The sequence below is a fragment of the Mytilus galloprovincialis genome, chromosome 5 (assembly GCF_965363235.1).
Source record: "Mytilus galloprovincialis chromosome 5, xbMytGall1.hap1.1, whole genome shotgun sequence".
NCBI lineage: Eukaryota > Metazoa > Mollusca > Bivalvia > Mytilida > Mytilidae > Mytilus > Mytilus galloprovincialis.
The window spans coordinates 32,579,147-32,597,517 of NC_134842.1; the positions used below are offsets into that span (position 1 = coordinate 32,579,147).

Genomic DNA, 18,371 nt, shown 5'->3' on the forward strand with positions numbered 1-18,371 from the left:
TATGATCTTCTTAGTGACAAAAAATAAAGTTACTAGACACATGTTAAAAGTTGCGCTTTTAAAGTTACGATTTTTAAGGTTTCACGTGGACCCTATGGCTAAAATGGCCGTATTTTCACCTCAAAATTTACTCTGAGTACAGACTACTTGGATAGAACTATAGTCAAAGCATTGTTCATTTAACCATAATATCAAGACTGGTCGGATAGAACTATCGTAAAAGCATTGGTTATATGCATTGCACAAATACATTTTAGATAATATGTATTTATTGTTATATGGTCCTCAAGTTTTTTATGAAATGTTTTTGGAAATTGATTATCTTTTCGTTCCCTTTGTTTTTTTTACCATTATGTGGTCAGTCCTGTTCAACTTGAGGATTTAAAAGAGTGAAATGTTACATTGGTCACCCTCTTTGTGAGTATGCAAATACTTTACCTATTCTGATTTTTTTATGAAAGCAATACATTGATTTCTATTTTCCTTTGTGATCAAATAGTTCTTTTGACAACGTAAAAAAGTCGATTTGTCTAAAAAAATATCATAGTTAGAACATTTAATGATCACCTGATTTCGCACGATACTACAAAATGTCTGTAATGTATGAATAATGATTTTACTGTATTGTCTCATTCATTTGAATTTTGAACTAGTTTAGTATTAAACTATTTTATTGGAATTATTATCATCATTTAGACGTGTACGACCGTCAGATAACGCTATACATAGTTTTTCGTAGAACTTTTCCTCAGAGTTATACGGAGCGTCGGGATTGGTGGGCCACACAATACAAACAACCTTATACCAAATTTCCTTCAATGCCTTCGGAAGTTTGTCTTTTTTTATGTCATCCTTCAGTATAACGACAACCATTGATTCACGACCCTCTCTGAATGCATGCATTCTTGTCATTTCTATTTCATACGTTCCCCAGCTACTTTCAAGAAAATCCTCTGTAATAACAAATACGACCTTTCTGCTTGAATTGATGGCTTCCATGATGCACTCGGCAATAGGCATTCCAACTTTGAAATCCTTGTGATATAGACAGAGACTGATGCCCTTTGACTGTAAATTGTCGTAGAGTGTTTTAACCCATGATATGTCTTTATGACTGTATGAGATAAACGCGTCATGGCTAAAATCTTCCAAAAGAGGCTTGTAATGCCTAAGTTTCATCTTAACTCTCAGAAAGAAATACTCAAATGCAAATCGGTAGCGATAGTATATTATTCCAAAGAGCAAAGCTAAAATGGTGACGGAAGTAATGCAACTTGCCAGTGTTACCCATAATTTCGTTTGGCAACTGATTTCAAATATTTTTAGATTTTGCAAGAATTTGGACAACGTTGTAAAGGTCCCGGTTTGGAGGACGCATTCTATTTCATCTACATCACTTATAAGGCCTGAATGCTGCACCCATTTAAGAAATCGTAGTGTATTACAAGAACATTCAATCGGATTTCTACCAAGAAATACACTTGAAGGCTTGATTATGTTGAGCATAGCCATATCGTTTTTGCTTAAACACGAAAATCTATTGTACTTCAGACTGATACGTTCAATTGTATATGGTTTCGACAGAAAGTTTGGTAGTGACTGCAAGTGGTTTCTGTCCAATATGATAGATAGCTTATTTCTGAAAGGATGGCAAAATAGGCCATCCGGTAGCGTTTTTAAGTTATTATTCATTAGGTCTACGTGTTGTAGATTTAAATTCATCTTTAGAAATTCTGAGGTATTTTGAAGGGCATTCAAACCGATTCCAAGATTGGCATCTTTTGCAATGAGAGTGATCAGTTTAGGGAAATGTGAAAGAAGATTAACACCCAAAACTTTGCAGTTGAATCCTGACATATCAAAATACTCCAAATTATCAGCGCCATTAATTGTACCATTACAATTACGGAATGTAATATTAGCCATATTCAAAACTTTTAAATTTGAGCCATTAATAATAGTCATATTTGAAACTCTCCTTCGAGTGTATAGTTTAACATGCGAATGGAGGTCAAATTGTTCTAATGTTTTTGGAATGCAAAACGAGAAAGATACGTCATTTTGATCGGATCGTTCAACTCTATTGTCTCTTACAACCTCATATGGAATTGAGATAATTTTTAAATGCTTAAACGCACAAAATGCAAATATATATCTATCTTTGATATTGAACAGTAAATTATCGGACAAATTTAATTCTTCTAAACAATTCTCTTTAAGTCCATATCTCAAAAACGGATTGAACTTTACACCAAGTATACTATCACCGACCAAGTTCAATTTCTGTAGACATATGTTTTCAAGTATTGCAAAGTGAGGATGACCCAACACAAATCCGTTTCTATGGGGATTTCCAGTAATACTTAGTTCCGTCATGTTTCTTCCCTTGAAAATCTTCAAAGCATTAAATATGTTGCTTATTACGTCGTACAAGGCATGATCTGTGTTAATTGCTATCCTTAGCGTTTTTAAATTCGGCAAAGATATGAACGTGTTTGGTGCTAGTGAAAGCACAGAAGTAATCCATAGTGTTTCTATTTTAAGACAGTTTAAGTTTTGAAATAAATTGTCTGACAATGTTAGTCCAGGCACTTCAAATATTTCCAGGTCCTGTAGGTTTGATAAATTACAAAGGCATTTATCTATTTGGTTTTGTCTGCTAAGATCGATTTTCAACTTAACCAATGATTTTACTCGAGATATAACGGTTTGAAAATATGTATAATTATCGTAAAAATAATTTTTATGTATGAATAGATCCTGAAGGGAAATTAAACCTTGAAAAATATTCCCATCAAGAGAATTTGAAGTTAACAAGTTACTTCTAAGGTTGAGAATGGTAAGTTCATTTAGTCCATCAAAGGCGCCATGTTCAATAAACCTAATTCTATTATCAGATAAATCAATGTTTTTTAATATTCTTGATTTCTGGAAAGACCATGCGGGAACTACGTGTAACTGATTTTCTTGAAGATATAAATCTGTTGTAGAATTGTGCAGAACATCAGGCATTGTTGTTAAATTTTTCCTGGAAAAATCTATAAGGTTGATAACCTGATCATTCATTTTAATGTGCATTGTCTCTAAAAAACCTGTATTTATAAAAAAAATTATCAGATACAAATATCACACAAATATATAAAAAAAATTAGTAATTTTGGGTCCTCTGTATCTTACTGTTCGTTGTGAGCAAATGCTCTGTGTGAAAGACCGTACTTTGACCTACAATTGTTTGCGTGTTACACATTGTGACTTAGATGTATTCGTTCAGTGTTTATTTGCTTGTTTTTTTTTCATATGTTTTTTATCGAACAAAGTTATTTCATTTGATATTGTATGATGTGTCTTTCTATGTTGTGATGTAACACTATTGTTTCTTGTAAGTTTGAAGGTTGGAACATTTTATTGCACCTGTCCTTAGTCAGCAACCTGATGTTAAGTGGTGTTGTTTGTTGAAGTTGTTTATAAATGTTTCTCGTTTATCGATATTTATATTCTATGTTGTGATATATAATAATACACTATTGTTTCAGCCAAGGTTGAAGGTGGGAACATTTTATTGCACATGTCCTTAGTCACCAATCGGATGTTAAGTGGTGTCGTTTGTTGATAATGTTTACAAATGTGTCTCGTTTCTCGTTTTTTATAAACATTAGATCGTTAATGGTTTTCCTGTGTGATTGTTTTACTCTGTCAGTATTTGGGGCCCTTTATAGCTAGCTGTTGTGTGGTGTGTTGAAGACCGTACTTTGACATTTGCAGTAGACAATAAATGGAAATTCTCAATAGAGTTGTTACAGTGTGATGTACTACATTTTGGACAAATATTATTCAACTGTAGTCATCAGCTCTTACTCAAAATATAGACAATTTAAATAAATGGGGTCTTTACTTTTTTTTTGGACACTTTCCGGAATATTATTTTTTAAACTACTTTAGCTAGACCTAAAATCATGCACCTTTTTATTTAAGGTGTAGTTTCATAATCCATTATGCTATATGACGCATACAAATTGAAGAAATCAGTATGGAAAGTGTAGAAAAACAACACACTGTCTATACTAGGGACTATATTTATAGACAACGAAAACCAAAAGATGATAACGGACATTTTTCACAATTTTTATACATTAAATATATTAAGGTTTTGTCTATTATTTTTTTGTTTAAACACCCCAGTATTACATGTATCTATTGTTTATATTTTGTGCGTCTTTCTTTGTAGTCTTTTTTACTTTGGCCCTTTTTTATATAGGATTTCACCACTATCTTTTATTCTGAACACCGCATCCAGACCTTCATACTATTATGCTTTAACATATTGACAGGAAAACGTTATTAATATCAATATCGCACTTTTTATTTATAATTTCTAATAAAACAAATCACTTACCTGCTTGCAGGATAAAAGTCCAGATTGCTAGAAAAACTATGAATGACCCCATCCCTCCAAAACACAAAAAGGGAATTCTACGTATAGAAGCAGTGTCCAATGCAAATACTTCCTGTATCGTAATGTCGCATCGTATTACAATAACTTTCGATATCGTGAAAAAAATAAGGTGATCATACACAAGGGTTTAATTGTGTAAACAAAATTTAATTTTGATAACAAACTATTCCTCTTATAAAAGTTGACTGACTTACTTAATCGTGAGGGTATTTTTCTTTAACAAATGATTGTCGTAGGTAATGAAGAGAAAATTAAAATATTACTCAACCAATAAATCTGTTTTTTCTAGAAAACTTTATCTTTAAAAAGTTATCTGTTGTCAAAACTGGGTTGGATTTATCTGTATGCACATTATGTACATACATATACAAGCAACGCATCAATTTCATTATCAAAGAAATATGTCCACGTTATTTTTAATTGATATCGACCCTTGTCTAAAAACTAATTCCAAAATATACCGATGACACTTCATTTAGAATCTCTTGAAACAACTGTCAATTAATCCTTTTTCAAATCAAAATTCTGTTTCTCATCAACAATTTTATCTCGAATATTCGGTTCGATCAAGCGTTTGAATGAATTGCTCCAAAAACAGTGAAACTTCCACCTTTTTCAGACACATTATTCCAGTAAACAAGAATAACGTATCTATTTCTTTCATTATAAATAATCATTTTTACAAAAAAAATATAAAAAAACATGTACTCTCCTAACATGTCAAATCTTTTACCTCCGTTTCTTCCTAAATTAAACAAACTTCATAACGAGAAAGTAGATAAAAATGTATCTAGAACTTGATCAAATCTGTTTGCACCTGTTCAAATGCGATTATATTATCTGATAGACAATTTTGATATGCTTGGTTATTCATTCTAGTTCATCTTTAATTGACAAAAGAAAAGGTATAAGCCAATGGTGTAATTTATAGGCCCCTGATAAAAGCTACTCTCTTTTGATCTTTGAATACGTATAGGTATACATATTACGAGCAACGTGCAGTAATTTAATGATGTTCAAGTCTCGTTCATCAGTTAGTTTTATACGAATAAAGAAATAAAGAATTGCGAGACCACTGCGTCAACATGGTTTAGAGTCTCCGTTACACATGCACTACCTACCATCAAAATGTCACAATCGAAAAACGAACAAATACAACAGATATTTTGTATCTCAAAACATTTGCTAGTGAGTTACGACACAAAACCATTTTACCACAGGCTGTTAATTTAATATGTAAAAGTGCGAATATATGTGCCAATGCATATCATATATCAGCATATACCAATGTCTGCAAATAACTAAATTAACATTGGACATTCAGAGAGTAAATATTTATGCCTTTAAGCACTAACCATTGTTGTTTATAATTCACTGACAACTATTACCCGCCTTTTTATAGCTTTAACGTTTTTCAAAAGCAAGTTTAAAAAATTTAAAACTGCAATGCTTTTTGGATGTGTCAATACGTAGCTTCTGTAATAACTACTTTCCTGCGTCAACTTTACCAGCACTTATCATGCCGTGTTATTCATTGGCAAGATATTTCAACTAAGTCCTTTTTAAAAGAGGGGCAAAAGATACCAGAGGGACAGTCAAACTTAAAGTTCGTAAATAAACTGACAACGCCATGGGTATAAACGACAAAGACAAACCGACAAATTATAGAACACAAGATGCAACATAGAAAACTACAAGCTAAGTAACACGAACCCCGCAAAACACTGAGAGTAATCGAAGTTGCTCCGGGAGGGCAGGTGGATACTGCTCCACAAGTTTTGTTCATTTTATTACAAATTTTGTAAATAGTCTAATTCGGTAGATCACATTCGTGAAAAGGGAAGTGTACACAAGGAACAAATCCGATACCATCTGTTAAACGCGGTTATTGCATACCAGTCTACTAACACGTGATGGCGTTCGTAAAATTTACAAAGGGATGATTCAACTTCATTTTGGTCTCTTGTGGAGGTTTTCTCAAGGGTGGAAGAAAAGTCAAATGTTTTAATAGTTTTGCAAGATGAAAAAAATCTTAAGTTAAATGTACCCTAAAAGATCTTTGAGAATTTCTAGTATCCATATCTGATGCATGCCACTTCCAGAAACTCCGTATTACTCTGAGGAAATGTTTTACAAGAAACTATGTATAGCATTATTAAATGGTAGTATGAGATTAAGTGTTGATAAAACTTCAATGTAAAAGTCAAATATCCAACTCTTGAAAAGTAAAGACGAATACATAAATAATATATATATATATATTATATCAAAATCGTTACAAAAACATGTTAACATAATTGTATGCGATTTATTTTATAAAACTTTTCAAAATATATTTTATAGTTAAAACAAACTTTTTTTAGTGATGTATTAAAATTGACGAAAAAGAAATAGTTGATGTAGAATGATTAAAGGTTGCACTTTGTAAATACAGCTGTTTCTCAAACCACGTCTCTTTTTGGGAGATCTTGAATATTTATAGAAAATTAATTTTGTTTACATACTGGTTCCCAGTTCTGATCTGTATGTTGCATCTCATAGAGACAGAACTTGGGAACGTTACCAGTAAATAAACATGTGCATATTGTTTATATTGAAATCTATGGTAACCCTTCATTCGAGGTAGGGGTAGTTAAGAAAATTAGTGTTTGTTTAAAATCTGAGAAGTTCAGGGCATATAAACGTTGAAAATATGCCGCACAGCCCAATATTTTGACCGGCGAAAAAGATTGTAGTGCATATGAACTTTCAATTCTTGGATAAGATTTTTTCAAAACTTCATAGTAAAAGTGGTACAGTTTTAGCCGTAAAATGAGTTTCCATGGGAAATTGCATTGTCTATATTTACAGAAATTCAACCTCTAATGCATTAAACGATTTTAATTTAAAAACATATGTGTGGAATCTTGATCCTGTTGACCGTCTGCGAGACATTTGTCTAGTGAATCAAATTTCAAAATGACAAAAACTTTGAAACATTTATCATGTTTATCAAAGCATGAAGCATCATTTACAGTAAGGTCAATATATAATTACTATATTTGTCTAAAAGCATAAATGTATACGATGCTTATATTCATATAGAATACAATGCTTTGTCGAGAACTTTCATTCTCGTTCTAATCAAGTCAAAATAAAATATATGTTTAAGACAACATTCGGTTGTTCTATATATACTAGATTATAGTTAACGACACTAAAGGGACATTCAAACTCTTTAGTCGAAAATAAAACTGCCAATCCAAAGCAAAAAAAAAAAACAAAAAAAATAAAGATCAATAATATTAAACAAAACACAACATAGAAATCAAAACACTGTGCAACACACAAACCCACCTAAAACTAAGGAAAATGTCAATAGTAGGCAGATTCTGCTACACATGTGGGACCCATCGTAAAATTTTAGAAATTATTTTCAAATAATTTTTCTGATAAGATCAACGTTATGTACCCATCAGAACCAGTGATAAATCATATTACATATATAATAATTTCTATCCGATTGAGAAATATTCCGGTAGTGATTATAACAATGATTATGATAATTGCATACTAGACAGTACATCAGTAGAGGTTTCTACTCAGTGGAAGCACACACCGGTAACAACTTAACTGCAACTGATGCACATTTTGACAATGGATGTTTTTTCAGTGTAATTTATAATAGAATTATTTGAAAATTCAAAAATCATTCAAACGTTGATGAGCCTATATCACCCCAAAAAATTAAAAAGTAGAGATAAAAACGTACAGATAAATAGGGAAATGAATGAGAGGGGAACATTTCTAAAAATAAACAACAGCAATGCTTGTAATAAAACAATATCTGATTAACGTTTGTCATTGTAATATGTTCCTTAATGACTTCCCTAACTTTTGTTAAAACATTGAAGTTCTTAAATTGTGATGTAAGTGTTGTAGTTCATGACATCTGCATGTGCTTAATTTGATATGAAAAATATATTTTCGAAAGCCGAATTATATATATTTAACCACAAGTGCTAAAAGAACGCTTTTATATCAACTTTTAACAACAACAAAAATAGTATATAATTTAACAAATGTATAGGTTTGATAAACGAATTAGTGTTTTGTATAGATTTATGATCTTTAATTTATAACATATTTGTTAACCAAATGTATTTAGTTTTTTTTAACTCATAGACAAATCAGATTTTCAGTATGAACATCTTTTTACGCATTCCTTCTTTCAGCCAGCTATTACTTATTCCTGGTTTTTTTCCTCTCTAAAAACTTCCGCTTCATCATTTTCAGCTGACCTGACCGAAAGTTTCAAGTGATCTTATGGGATCACTTGGCGTCCATCGTATGTGTTTCATTTTGAAAATCTTCTCTGAAACTACTTGGCTTAATCTGTTAATAAAACAAAACTTTGTCAGAATAATCATTTTGTTATCAAGTTTCAAACTGTGCATGATGATTCCGACCTTCATAACAACCAATATTTCCGATAGGGTTTAAATACTGCTAAAATAAAAATTGTGTCTATCATGTTAAAATTGGCTATAGATCAAGAAACGATGATGTGGCAAAAAAGTTTAGAATAATGAGATATAACTTCTTGTTATTACGTAGAAACTCTCAGAACGCTTCTTGTAGGAGTGACAGCCTTAAAAGATAAATTTTACCAGTGGTTATTCTCCTTTTTTGCTTTTGCATTTCATCTTGAAATGTATGATGAACATGTAGGTACTGCGAAAAGAAAAAAATGGAAAACAAAATCATCAAAAAAGAAGTTGGCAGCAATCTTCATTTTACTACTTATTGTAGCTTTTGCCCTTAAATGACAATTTTGTCTGCTTTTTTTCATCATATATAAGAAACCTTTCAAGCATAAAATATCCGGAAACAAAATCTAAAAAATGATTCAGAGTCCTCGACGACTAGCATAATGAGCTGTCCAACCGACGGTCAGTCCTTCTCTCCGGGCATCTCGGGTAACTACATCATTTAAAAATAAACACTGCAAAATATTACATTCAGTTTGTTGTGGTTAAACACTAGTCAATCAATTAACACATTAGTTGAATGGCTGAAATTGTCAGCAGACTCTTAAAGAAGTAACTCACGTTAGAAAAACAATTTATCTCGATCTACTAACAGGTGAATAGTGCGGGAAAGGTTTATCGACATTGTATAAAAGTTGTTGGTTTAAATTAACTCTTTTATCAACCTTTAAATTTTGTCTATTATCAACCTTTAAATTTTGTCTATTATCTTAAAAACTATAATACCAAACTTACATAGCAAAGTGATCGACAAGACTTAAATGTCAGGATTGTCGATTCAAATTTTTTCAAAAACAATAAACGAAGCATAATTATTTTTGGAATTTTGGGTCTTTAATGCTCTTCAACGTTATACTTGTTTGGCTTTATAACTTTTTTGAACTGATCCTCACTGATAAGTCTTCTGTAGCTGAAACGCACGTCTAGCATAACAAATTATAAGCCTGTTACATTTGACCATAATTTAGAAATATGAACAGGTTACATGTAATACTTGTACACTACTTAAAACTGAATTACTTCCGGGATTGTAATGATGCATTACGTTTTAAATTAAATTGTTGTCGTTAACAAATAAATAAAAAATGAAAAGTCCCAAATATAAAGAATCAAATTTCAAACATAACTTAAACCTATCAAATTGAATTTCTTTCGCAATATTATCTATTCTTATCCATGTGATAAAATTTAAACAAATTATCGGTTTCCACAATACTGGCTTCCTTATAAACTTTTTTTCTTGCGTGGTATAGTTTTCAATGAATAAATTGAGTGCTTTGTATGACTGAGATATATAACTTGATTTATATCTGTGTTGAAATTTTATAACTGTTTCAATGACTGAAATCAAGAAAATGTATCACGATTTATTTTTAGTTATACCAAGTATGTTTTGTTGTTCGGGGATTCTGTTTTATATTGAATTTCAAAAGATTACAGTCACGATTTATCATCATGAACATGATTAATGTGTTTATAACTGGAGAATAATTATTTTGGATTTGTAAATGACTAAGAAGAAACAAAAATGTTTTTAAAATTAAGCCATAAACATTACAACAACAAAACATATTATCTCTGAGTAAACAACTATATTTCATTTTTAAATTGAACTCTTGAAAACTGAAATATTTAATGTCATGTGTAAGCACATTTTTTTTTTTATAATCGGAAAATATTAATATCTCTTTTTTTTCAAAATTGAACAAGATCTAAACAACACATTTAAATTCCATTTCGGGTTTTTCAGAGACTTGTGGGCGACGGAATCGTACTCATCGAAGCATATATCACATCTGTTTTATTCGGATTTATCGTGTTCCCGGACGTTTGTCGACCATACTTTAGGTAATTTGTTTCTCGTCTTAGATCTTACCTGTTTTGTTATATAGCATTGTAAAGAGGTTTACTACAGTTTGTAACAAATATCATGCAGACGATGAAAATGTCTGAAGTTTTAATGGCAATGTGTCGATGTATACTGCTAGTAGGTGAGTTCTCTTTCTTTTATTATGAATTGGGGAATAGGGCTGTTATTTACAAAATGTCTCGGAGGATAAAATGTTTATATTCCTGACTTATTTGAATCCCGTATTTGTGTTGTCACCTGCTAAATTGACTTTTTTTATAACTTTGCTTAAAGTTGACAAAGATTTCGATATTATCAAAGGAAAACAATTAATGATCACTTTCCGGTGCACCAATTTTATTCATAGGCCAAACTAGACAAAAATGCTAGAAATAAACTCATCATAGATAACAGGACTAAATATAGTATATAAACGCCAGACGCGCGTTTCGTCTACAAAAGACTCATCATTGACGCTCGAGTCCAAAACAGTTAAAAAGGCCAAAAACAAATACGAAGTTGAAGAGCATTGAGGATTAACATTCCTAAAAGTTTTGCTAAATACATGTACAGCTAAGGTAATCTATGCCTGAGGAAGAAAAGCCTGCGATTTTAAAAATATCCTAAAATTTGTAAACAGTAAATTTATAAATATAACCATATCAATGACAATTCATGTCAGCACAAAGAATGCTGACTACTGGGCTTGTGATACCCTCGGGGAAAATAATCTCCAACAGCAGTGGCATCGAATCAGTGGTACAAAGCTTTTTTAATTTGAATGTTGAAAGGAATAAGATAAATACTCTCCGTGCCAATTTTATTGTTATTTTTTGGGGTTAAATGTTGATGACTATTTAATTGTTTGTAATTGTTCACTTCTCTGTTGTTAATTAATTTGATCCATTCGTGGACAATTGTTGATTGGTGGTGTTCAATGCCACTTTTAGCATTTTTGACTTAGCATGACTTGCGTAGCGTAACTTTGTTATTGGTGGAAGATGAGAGAGTACATGAAAAAAAACTCCGACCTGAATCAGGAAACAGGAAAGTCACTCCTAGTCACCTACGTTTCGCGTCGAACGCACCTTCCACGAGTAGAATTTGATTCTACAATGTCTGTGTTGAAATCATACCACCTCATAATTCCGTCATGTTACCGTTTGAAGCTTTCAAGTATCATTTTCAAAAACATCATACTTAAATAAATATTTGTATAGTTCTTTTTAAAATAAAAGTAATTGGTGGTATTTCGAATTAGAAATAATTAAGTTGCGCATATTAAATGTCGGAATAAATTACGAATCATTAAAACTGCTAGTGGTAAAATCAGTTAGAAATGTTTGAAAGCAAATCTATAAATGCAAGGAAATTTGGTAAATAATTTTAAAACTAAGAATAATGTAAACATTTAAATGACTGGCTTGTAAAGAAATTCATATTTACATTTATGAAATTGATATAAACAAATGCTCATGAAATTATTGAGTGATGATACTTAATTAGAATATTGAATTTAGGTACAATTATTATTTTCATTTGATATTGCGAAACGAACACCAACTACACTGTTTATCAAAGAACATTTAACAAGTAAACGTATGTGTGACAAACATATTACCTTTTGATTCGTAAAAATCAGACAGTTTAATGCGGAACAACATTTTAGTAAACAGTTATTGGTTTAAAAACTACTTTTTCATCAAATTATAATGTGGCGTTCTGGGTTTCAGATTTTGAGTCCCAAGGGTTTTAAAAAAAATAATAGATTTGCACCTTTTCGTTTACGAAATTGAAACAAAGATAATAAAAAGATGTATCTGTTTATACTATTTAATATCTTTCCTATGCAACTTAATTTGAAAACAAACGTATGTACATCATGAATCGGGTACACCCTTTTATATTCATATTTGTGCTATTCAACAGTTGTATGCTTTATACGTATACAACAAAGACAAATACCATGTAACAGCTCTTCATATTATAATATTTGCTTACTTTGAGGTATTGTCGTCATTTTTAAAATTAAAAAAAAACACTTTAAAAGACTAAAATATGTGTCAAATGAAATACGTTAAGACTGTCTGCTTGTCATGTTTTGGATTTTTTGTCAGATTTTTGTAATCCTCTGGTTTTATCCATCTGAATGCCTTAAAAAAAATCCCCATGAACCCCCATTTTTTATTTATAAATATTTTACATTTATAATTATAAGTCATTTATAAAAGTCTTATATAACTTCATTTATTTTTTAATAGTATTTGAGAACTTTAACTGGTCAATAATAAATCTATAAAAAATCAAGAGAGATTATTTTCCCGCCAAAATTCCAATGGCTAAAATTCGAAAACAAGCACATTGACCCCTATATTTTTTTTTGCTTTTTCGATTCCTCAATTCATTCCCTATCGATACATACTAGTTTTATGAAAAGTTATTCTGAAACTGAGTAGCGAACATCCTTAAGTTTGTTATTTGTTATCAGAACAGAAAAGGTGTTTTTGAATTACAAAGAATGAGATAGAGGTCGAAATAATGCATAATATATTTCTATGAAAAAGTAGTTTATAAACCAATAATTGTTTACTGATAAGTTGGGATTTGGTTACATTGAATAAGAGGGATTGACTTCAATATATAACAGGAATTGACTTCAATATAAATTATAAAGGAAATGTCGTCAAAAGTAATATTAAATCCTAAAACTTGTATATGCAGCCTCGACATATGTAACATGGAAAATAAGGGAAAGATGTTTGAGAAAACAGACCACTGAAAACGTATACTTTTGATTGCAGGAAAAAGGTTATGGTTTGTTTTTTTCCGTGCAATATATATTATGTTGTACAACATAACAAACAATTCTGAAAAAAGACATTTTGAGACTTGAAGTTGTCATCGTTTTTCTCCGCTTCAATATCGCCATCCCGTGTGAAGCAGAGCCAATTCCATTCACGGTGCGCTCTATTCGTGCTTTAAATGAGCTATCGTGAATTAAAAGAAGGTTCCTTGCTACAAAACATAATAAACAAACTCATCACACATTCCTTTTAAAGTAACATTATTTAGGTTATCTTTCCTTATATGGAAATAATTGAATTTTACCAAAAATATTCTGATTTTGAAAAGAACAGTAAGTTGCAAAAATATGATAAAACACACATTATTCTACATCAAAATAAAAACAATAATTTCTTATTGATAACATTCGTCTCTGAAAATTTGTAATTTTCATTTAAGACTTATATGTAACAATCAAGATAGCGGTAGACCTCCGAACTATCTAAAGTCTTTATATAATTTATTACAAATTAAACAAATTGAGTGCACAGACGTAGAAAACCAGTCGATATAGGATTTTTTCAATTGATTGTGTTCTAAGAATAAATTATCTGTTTTAATCATCATGTATTTTAGAACTTTAAAGAAATACCCTATCGAACAACATATATATTTGTTTATTCTAATGATAAACATATTTTATGATATTGGTTTTGTTTCTACTTCTGCAGGTTTTATAAATGCCACATGCAGTACAATAAACAATCAGAATGTCAACCTCATAGATTGTTCTAGGAAAAATTTAACATCAATGCCTGTTTTCCTGCACATTTCTACAACCCAACTTATTCTTCATGGAAATTATTTACAAGAAGTTCCCGCATGGTCTTTTCAGAAATCGAAACACCTAAAACGCTTAGATCTGTCAAATAATTTACTGAGGCTAATTGAACAGGGAGCATTCGCTGGACTAGCCGAACTCACATATCTAAACCTAAGAACTAATAAATTAGCATCAAATTCTCTTCATGAGAAAATATTTCAAGATTTGATCTCGCTTCAGTATTTAGGAATAGATGATAATCTTTTCCACGACGAATATACATTTTTGCAGGTTGAAATATCTCGAGTAAGGTCATTGACTACGCTAGGAATTGACCTTGGAGGACGACATCAAATAGATAAATGTCTTTGTAATTTAACAAAGTTAAAGGATCTTAAAATGTTTGGAATGCACAGGGGAGCATACTTAGACAATTCATTTAAAGAATTTAAGTGTCTAAAAATAGAAGCATTGTCACTTGATCGGGTGGTTTCCCTAGCACCAGATACTTTAATTTCTTTTCAAACATTAAAGACACTGAGAATAAATATTATGTCAAGGCTAGCTAATTACGACACTATCGGCAGTATATTTAAATCTTTGAAGATTTTCAAAGGTAAAAATATGACAGAAATAAGCATCACTAATAATCCACATATTTACGGGTTTGTGTTAGGCCATAAACATTTCGCAGTTCTTCAAGAAATATGTCTACAAAAGTTAAATTTGATGGGTGATAGTATACTTGGCATAAAGTCGGGACCATTTTTAAAATATGGATATAAAGAGAATTGTTTAGAAGAATTGAATATTGATTTAATGTTCGACAGCAGGGATAATTATGTTTTTGCATTTTGTGCATTTAAACATTTGAAAATAATCAGAATTCCACATGTGATATCAAGAGACAAAAGAGTAAAAAGATCGAGTGAAAATGACATTTCTTACTCATTTTGCCTTCCAAAAACCTTAGAACAATTGGACTTCTATTCTCACGTAAGATTATATAATAGAAGGAGAATTGCGAATCTAACTATTATCAACGGGTCAAATTTAAAAATTGTAAATATGGCTAACATAACACTCCGAGATTGCGATGGTACGTTTCATGGAATGGAAAATTTAGAGCATTTGGATATTTCAGGATTTATTTGCAAAGTTTTGAGTGATAATCTTCTGGAACATTTTCCTAAACTGATTAATCTCATTGCACAAGATTCTTATCTTGGAATCGGTTTGAATTCCCTTAAAAATGCCTCCGAATTTCTAAAGATGAATTTAGATCTTCAAAGGATTGACCTGACGAAAAATTGTATAAATTCTCTTCCTAATGACTTATTTCATCATCCTTTTAGACAAAAACTTTCTATCATATTGGACAAAAACAACTTACAATCGTTACCAAACTTTCTGTCGAAACCGAATACCATTGAACAAATCAGTCTAAAATACAATAAATTTTCGTGTCTTAGTGATGACAATATGGCCTTACTCAACATAATAAAACCTTCACGTGTCTTTCTTCGTGGAAATCCGATTGAATGTTCATGTAATACATTACGTTTTATAAAATGGGTGAAACGTTCGGGATTTATAAGTGATGTTAATGAAATTGAATGCGTCCTCCAAAATGGGACCATTGCAATTTTGTCTCATTTTTTGCGAAATCTACAAACATATGAAATCAGTTGCCAAACGGAATTATGGATAACGTTTGCAAGTTGCATTACTTCTTTCACAATTTTGGCATTAATCTTTGGAATAGTATACTATCGCTACCGATTTGCATTTGAATATTTCTTTCTGAGAGTTAAAATGAAACTTAGGCATTACCAGCCTCTTCTCGAAGAGTTCAGTTATGATGCGTTTATTTCATACAGTCATTATGACAAAACTTGGGTAAAAACTCTCCACGACAGGTTGCAGACGAAAGGATTTAGTTTCTGTTTAGATGATAAGGATTTCTTGGTTGGAGTGGATATTGCTGAGAGTGTCGTTAAAGCTATCAATTCAAGCAGGAAAGTTATATTCGTTATCACTGAGGATTTCCTAAAGAGTAGCTGGGGCACGTACGAAGTAGAAATGACTAGAATGCATGCCTTCCGAGAGGGTCGTGAATCAATGGTTGTTGTTATACTAAAGGATGACATTAAAAAAGACAAACTTCCCAAAGCCTTGAAAGAAATCTGGTATAAGGTCGTCTGCATTATATGGCCATCCGATTCCGATACTCCGTATCATTCAGAGGACATTTTCTACGAGAAACTATCTATAGCATTATCAGACGGTCGTACACAAATGTGTGAGAATACGTGATGATAACACTTCAATATAAAAGCTCAGCATTGCAGTTATACAATGTTTAGATGAATTAACAAAGTCAATACACGCTTTACGGAACGAAGCAACAGGTTGAAATATTTGATTTATTTAATGAACTTTTATGACTTCTGTATTTGTACATGTTGTATAACAAATAATCATTTTCCGTACATCATTCCGACTTGCCTAATGTTTGTTTTAATAAGTTTCAGAAATTCTGGAAATGCATTTATAATTTAAAACGTACGACAGACACGTGATACCGCTTAATTGTGTATGAGAACTGTATTATATTACAAAATATTACAATAAAGTTTAGAGTAAATCTAGTTTCACATATTCAAGCAACACGGATAATGTAAATGGTTATCAATAGAATAAAAATAATACATTTAAATTATTCTGTCATATTATAACGCTTTGCCGATGCTTCGCAAGTCTTAATCCACTGCGTGAGTCCTAATGAATAACATCATATACTCTAAACAGTCAGAATCATATGTATGCACATCCTTTGCCTATAACCAATTAAACATGTAATAAGTTATAAAATTAACAAAATAGATACTTGCTGTTACTAAAGATTCACAGATATATATAAAAAGGAGATGTGGTATGCTTGCCAACGAGAAAACTCTCCATAAAATACCTTATTACACAGAAATTAACAACTTTATGTTACCCTACGGCCTTCAACAAAGAACAGAGCAAATACTGCATTGTTGGGTATAATAAAAAACGTAAAACATTTCAAACGAGAAAACTACCGCCCTAAATTATCTATATACCATTTTTCACAGAATTCTGATAGAATCAAATTCATACCGCGCTTCATACTAAAAATGTGCGCACATTCAACGTTTTACACCCCTATGACAATAACAAAAGAAGCACCTAATTCCGAAAATAACATTTCTATACTATAACTGTGAAATTACGAGAAAATAAGTATTCGTTTAAGGTTGTCTCGGAAAGAAGGCCAGTTGTCGACGTCTATTTGTTTCTCGGAAAAGAGGTTCAACCCCCTAAATAAAATTAGAAAAAAATCTTTATCTACTCCAACTGTCTATACCCTTAATTCCGTCAGGATAAAATATTGATACATGTTTTCCAAAAGAAATGATATTTCAGAATATAATTTTCATTAGCAATTATCTTGTAGAATATTTCATCGACTAATTTCACAAAAGAATGTGTGTTTCATAACACAGAGTTACATCATCATACATGTTGCATTTTATTGAGAACTTTCGGAATTCCAGGGCCAAAGAGTTTTAGACTTCAATATAATGTTTTTAATAATCATAAACAAACAAATAAGGAAGTGCATGTACACACCATTTGAAACGCGATAACTTCCTGATTCATATTTTCACTGAAGGTAACCTTTAAATTCCTTTATAGTGATACCAATCAAAATATCGCTTTCCACAACGCTTTAAATGTTAACACTTCATTTATACTTTTTAAATACTTCCGAAATTGAAATTAGGTAACATATCATTGCGGATGATAATGAACAAAAACGAAAAATCACACAATGTACATAACGGGTTGAATTTTAAAAATTACATTTGTATGTTGTAATTCTTCCGCAGTAAAGTCGATTTT

At 31.2% G+C, this 18,371-nt stretch overlaps 1 protein-coding gene across 1 annotated transcript; it reads left to right on the forward strand.

Annotated features, from left to right (window-relative positions):
* Window positions 1–14,352: 14,352 nt before the first annotated feature.
* LOC143077054 (toll-like receptor 4) lies at window positions 14,353–17,151 on the forward strand. Its single transcript, XM_076252940.1, has one exon. The coding sequence runs from the start codon at window positions 14,427–14,429 to the stop codon at window positions 16,752–16,754; it is 2,328 nt and encodes a 775-aa protein (XP_076109055.1). The 5' UTR covers window positions 14,353–14,426; the 3' UTR covers window positions 16,755–17,151.
* Window positions 17,152–18,371: the final 1,220 nt, after the last annotated feature.